The 5,170-nt window shown below is 42.8% G+C and overlaps 1 protein-coding gene across 1 annotated transcript; it reads left to right on the top strand.

Annotated features, from left to right (window-relative positions):
• Positions 1-1,632: 1,632 nt before the first annotated feature.
• LOC136154001 (dynein light chain 1, cytoplasmic-like) lies at positions 1,633-2,177 on the top strand. The gene has a single exon (XM_065916170.1). It carries the CDS (start codon positions 1,725-1,727, stop codon positions 1,989-1,991), a length of 267 nt encoding a protein of 88 aa, XP_065772242.1. The 5' UTR covers positions 1,633-1,724; the 3' UTR covers positions 1,992-2,177.
• Positions 2,178-5,170: the final 2,993 nt, after the last annotated feature.

Genomic DNA, 5,170 nt, shown 5'->3' with positions numbered 1-5,170 from the left:
TCCGCAACTTGTGTCTCTTTCTCATGTCCCGGAGTGGTCTGTGGCCCGTGCATACATGGGACGTAAACACAGATAGACAAGGCTTTGTCAGGCTGAGGTGGGTGGCAGTGGTGGCATTCACAGTGTTTTTCATGGTAGCTCCCAGCTTGGTGAGGGTTGGGAGCAGGACATGGTGTTCTGGCCTGTGCCCCAACATGCAAGATCCTGGTCACAGCACCTCACCATTTCAGGTCCAGCAGGTTAGACTATACCAGGAAGTCAAGCACCACCAGGGCACTGTTGGGCTTGTCACTCGGGATCAGAGATAGGATGAGGAACCCCCACCCCCTGGCCTCGCCACCCCACAGCTACACTTGCTGTATAGTCATGAGGCTAAACTGTACTTGGCCCTCCCTAGATCTGGGGACAGTGCTTGAGGGCATTTCTAAGTGAATGATGATGGGCACTCTGGCACCAGCGGGCCCTGTGCTCTCAATGGGCTGATGACCCCAGAGGCATGGAGATAGAGAAGTCAACCTGCCAAACCCAGGTCCTAGGGCTATGCCCCACCATTTGGGCCCACGCTCGTCCCAGTCTTCTCCATGGTTTTTACCACAGTGTCTTACCGCTCCGGTCACGCTAACCAGTCTACACCCTGTGATTCACAAATACATGTGTGTGCTCTCAGCACAGGTCTGAGTGCAGCAGAACACAAAGCTGGGCTTTAGGGGGCTGGGCGGTGCAACAGGGCCAGGAACCGCCCCTCCCCAAAACATACAAGCTTGTGAGACAGAAAGGGAGGTGGTGTAGGAAGAGCAATTGACTCAAAGCCCCTCCCCCACTTAATAGTCTGCATTGAGACATCACCCTGCACCAGTGGCAGGGACAGGTGAGCAACATGGGGCCCCCTAGAAGTGGGATGGTGCTGATCTGGAAGTGGGGGGGGATGGTGTTGACCCAGTGGGAAAGGAAGAGGAAATAGGAACAGAAAGAGGCCACCTGAAAGGGTGGCTTTCAATCTGGAGACACCCCCATGTTCCCTTCCCTGTTGCATTTCCCCAGACTGTAACTCCCAGGAATCCCATGTTGAGGAAGCCTCATACATGGCTGGCAATAGTCAGTGGTACAGCCATTCTGGAAATATGGCTGTTTCATACTAAGGTACACATAAGGTTACCCTGTGAACAAGAAATTCCATTCTTAGATGTTTATTCCAAATAAATGTAAACATGGCAACAGAAGGACTTGTTACATGTATTCACAGCAGCTGTGTTCAGAATAACCACAAAATGGGAACAACCCAAACAACCCAAAAGAGGAAAATGGATAAACTGGTATATTCATAGAATACAACCTGGCAATAAAAAGTAACAAAATCACTGATACAAAAATCAACACAAATGAACTACAAACGTTGAGTGAATAAAGACATTAAAGAAGTACATTGTTTACTGTTCTGTTTATATCAAGTTCTCAATCAGCATATTTGTGGTGATAGAGATTTTCTGGATTTACTGGAAAGGGTTGCAAAGCAGCTTTCTAGAAAAATGAAATGTTCTGTATTTTGACTGGGGTGCTGGTCACATGGGTGTATAACTATGTATACATTCAATAAGCTGTATAATTAAAATCTGGGAGATGCGCCACGGCTTCGGTAGCGACCATTTCTCTACACGGGTGTGAGCTTCGCCAGCCCCTCCTGCAGGAGACCGTTGCAGTCGGCCAGCCCCTGCTCCTTGGTAACCATGTGTGACCAAAAGGCTGTAATCAAGAATGCCGATATGTCAGAGGAGATACAGCAGGACTTGGTGGAGTGTGCTACTCAGTCATTGGAGAAGTATAATATAGAGAAGGACATTGTGGCCCATATCAAGAAGGAGTTTGACAAGTACAACCCCACCTGGCACTGCATCATGGGGAGGAACTTTGGTAGTTATGTGACGCATGAAACCAAACACTTCATCTACTTCTACCTGGGCCAAATGGCCATTCTCCTGTTCAAATCTGGTTAAAAGCATGGACTGTGCTACACATCCAGTGGTCCATCCAAAAACAAGGACTGCAGCCTAAATTCCAAATACCAGAAACTGAAGTCTTCAGCCTTGCCTAAGGGAACACCTCCATCTTTGAACCTTTATTGTGGTTTGTACAGGGCATTCTCTGTACTAGTTTGTGGTTATAAAGCAATTAGTAAAACAGCTTACATTTGTATTTATTTTCTTAAATAATTAAAATCTGGGCATTTTGTCATATAAATTATACAAGAAGTTGGAAAAAGACCCCCAGATCAAACCTCAGCAACAGGAAAAGAAATAATAGAAGAGCAGAAATAGATGAAGTAGGGAGGGAAACAACAGTTTAATAAAATCAAGAGTGGAATCTTTGAAACAAAAATTAAGAGGAAAAGCAGACCTCTCTCTGGCAAGACTGATCAATTAAGAAAGAAGCAAACAAAAAAAAAAAAAAAAAAGAAAGAAGCAAACAAACCAAATACAAAATATAAACCAGAAGCAAACAAACCAAATACAAAATACAAACCAGAGTGGGGAATTCACTACAGATGCAACAGAGAAAGTGTATCTGAAAATACATTCATAGAGGGATATAAAATGCCAAAACTGTTCCGTGAAGAAACAGATTACTTGAATAGAGCAAAGTAGTAAAGAAGTTGAAATAGTAGTTGAAATCTTCCCTCCCCTCGCCAAAAAAGAACCCAGACGGTTTTTTATAGGTTCAATCTACCAAACTCCCAAGGAACAGTTAATTGCTATCTCATACAAAGTTGTTCTAGATATAAGAGAAAAGAACAAAAGCTATTTTATGAGACTGGTGTCGTCTTGATCCCCAAAACAGATGAGATAATACAAAAAAACATTTCAAGTCACTTATACCTGTAGATGTAAAAATCCTTAATAAAACCTTAGCTAAATGAATCCAATAGTATATTTAGCAAATATGTTTTAATCAAATACTTTATCTCAAGAATGCAAAATTGGGTCAACAATAGAGAATATATATATATATCACTACATAAACAGACTAAAAGTAAACAACAACCACAGAAATAGCATTTGATACAGTTTAAGAATCCATAAATCCATACTTACAGAAAGTAAAGATAAATACATGGAGAAGAGAAATATCTCCTTTACAGTAGAATGTCAACTAATAATTGGTACAGTAATGATGTTTGGCTAATGTGATTAGATCTCTGGGTGCTAAAGCCAGTGGTTATACTTTGACGTAAACAGGATATTTACATAGATCCAAAGTTTCACCAACTCCCGGAGCTTGCTCAAATTCATGTCCATCCAGTCGGTGATGCTATCCAACCATCTCATCCTCTGTCGGCCCCTTCTCCCTGCCTTCAAACTTTCCCAGCATCAGGGTCTTTTCCAACGAGTCATTTCTTCACCTCAGGTGGCCAAAATATTGGAGTTTCAGCTTCAGCATCAGTCCTTCCAATGAATATTCAGGACTGATTTCCTTTAGGATTGACTGGCTTAATCTCCTTGAAGTTCAAGGGATGCTCAAGAGTCTTTTACAATACCACAGTTCAAAAGCATCAGTTCCTCAGCGCTCAGCTTACTTTATGGTCCAACTCTCACATCCATACGTGACTACTGGAAAAACCATAGCTTTGACTAGAGGGACCTTTGTCCATAAAATAATGTCTCTGCTTTTTAATATGCTGTCTAGGTTTCTCACAGCTTTTCTCCCAAGGAGCAAGTGTCTTTTAATTTCATGACTGCAGTCACCATCTATAGTGATTTTGGCGCCCAAGAAAATAAAATTTGTCACTGTTTCTCCATCTGTTTGCCATGAGGTGATGGGACTGGATGCCATGATCTTTATTTTTTGAGTGTTGAGTTTTAAGCCAGCTTTTTCACTTTCCTCTTTCACTTTCATCAAGAGGCTCTTTAGTTCTTCTTCATTTTCTGCCATGAGGGTGGTGTCATCTGCATATCTGAGGTTATTGATATTTCTCCTGGCGATCTTGATTCCAGCTTGTGCTTCACCCAGGCCAGCACTTCGCATGATGTACCCTGCATATAAGTTAAATAAACAGGGTGACAATATACAGCCCTGTCCTACTACTTTCCCAATTTTAAACCAGTCCATTGTCCCATGTCCAATTCTAACTGTTGCTTCTTGACCTGCATACCGATTTCTCAGGAAGCAGGTAAGGTGGTCTGGTATTCCTGTTCTTTAAGAATTTTCCACAGTTTCTTGAGGTAAGCCTGTAATGCTATGAACCTTCCCCTTAGCACTGCTTTTACAGTGTCCCATAGGTTTTGGGTTGTTGTGTTTTCATTTTCATTCATTTCTATGCATTTTTTGATTTCTTCTATGATTTATTGGTTATTCAGAAAATGTAACACATTTGAAAACCAACTCCTGATTTTGCCCCATGCCTGCTCCTAATGTAGTATTTCCCCTGACAGTTAAGGACAACACCATCCTTCCAGCAGCTAAGGCTAAAAACCCAGGGGTCAGCCAGGGCTCCTCTCTAGTTTTCATGCCCTATATCTGATTTCTCAGCAAACCCTGGTGTCTTTACCTTCAAAATCAAGTGAAAAATCGATTCCCCACACCCACACCCCCCCTTGGCCTGACACTCTCTCATCTCTTCCTGGACTCTAGCAGTAGCTTTCCTGCTGGCTTTTCTGCTTCCTCTCTCTGCCCACACCCCCAACAGTTTTTTCTCCTTCCACACAGAGCAGCCAGATTGTTTATTCTAAAATATAATTTATATAATGTGACTTCCCTACATGGAATCCTTTTATGGCTCCCCACAGGACAGAATAAAAACCTAACCAAACACACAGCCTGACTTACAAGGCTTTGCTTGACATGGCCTTGGATCTTGTCTCCCAGTGCTCTCCCTTCCTCACTCCTCATCAGCTACACACACTTCAAGAACTTCCAACCTCAGTGCTTTGCACCTGACATTCCCTCTATCTGATGCTTCCCCCCATGTTAAATATACATGGTTTGCTTCCTCACTTTTCACAGGCCACCTCCTCAGAGAATTATTCCTTGACTACTCTACATGGGGTATCAGGGAAGATCTCTCAGAGAGAGGCAAATGATAAATCAGAAGGAAAAGATGTGATGGAAGAGTTCTCTTGACCATTGCAAGGGTAGTAGGAGAGCAAACCAGTCAATCCTAAAGGAAATCAGTCCTGAA

Source organism: Muntiacus reevesi, chromosome X, assembly GCF_963930625.1.
Source record: "Muntiacus reevesi chromosome X, mMunRee1.1, whole genome shotgun sequence".
Classification (NCBI taxonomy): domain Eukaryota; kingdom Metazoa; phylum Chordata; class Mammalia; order Artiodactyla; family Cervidae; genus Muntiacus; species Muntiacus reevesi.
This window is presented reverse-complemented; position numbering and strand designations above follow the sequence as displayed.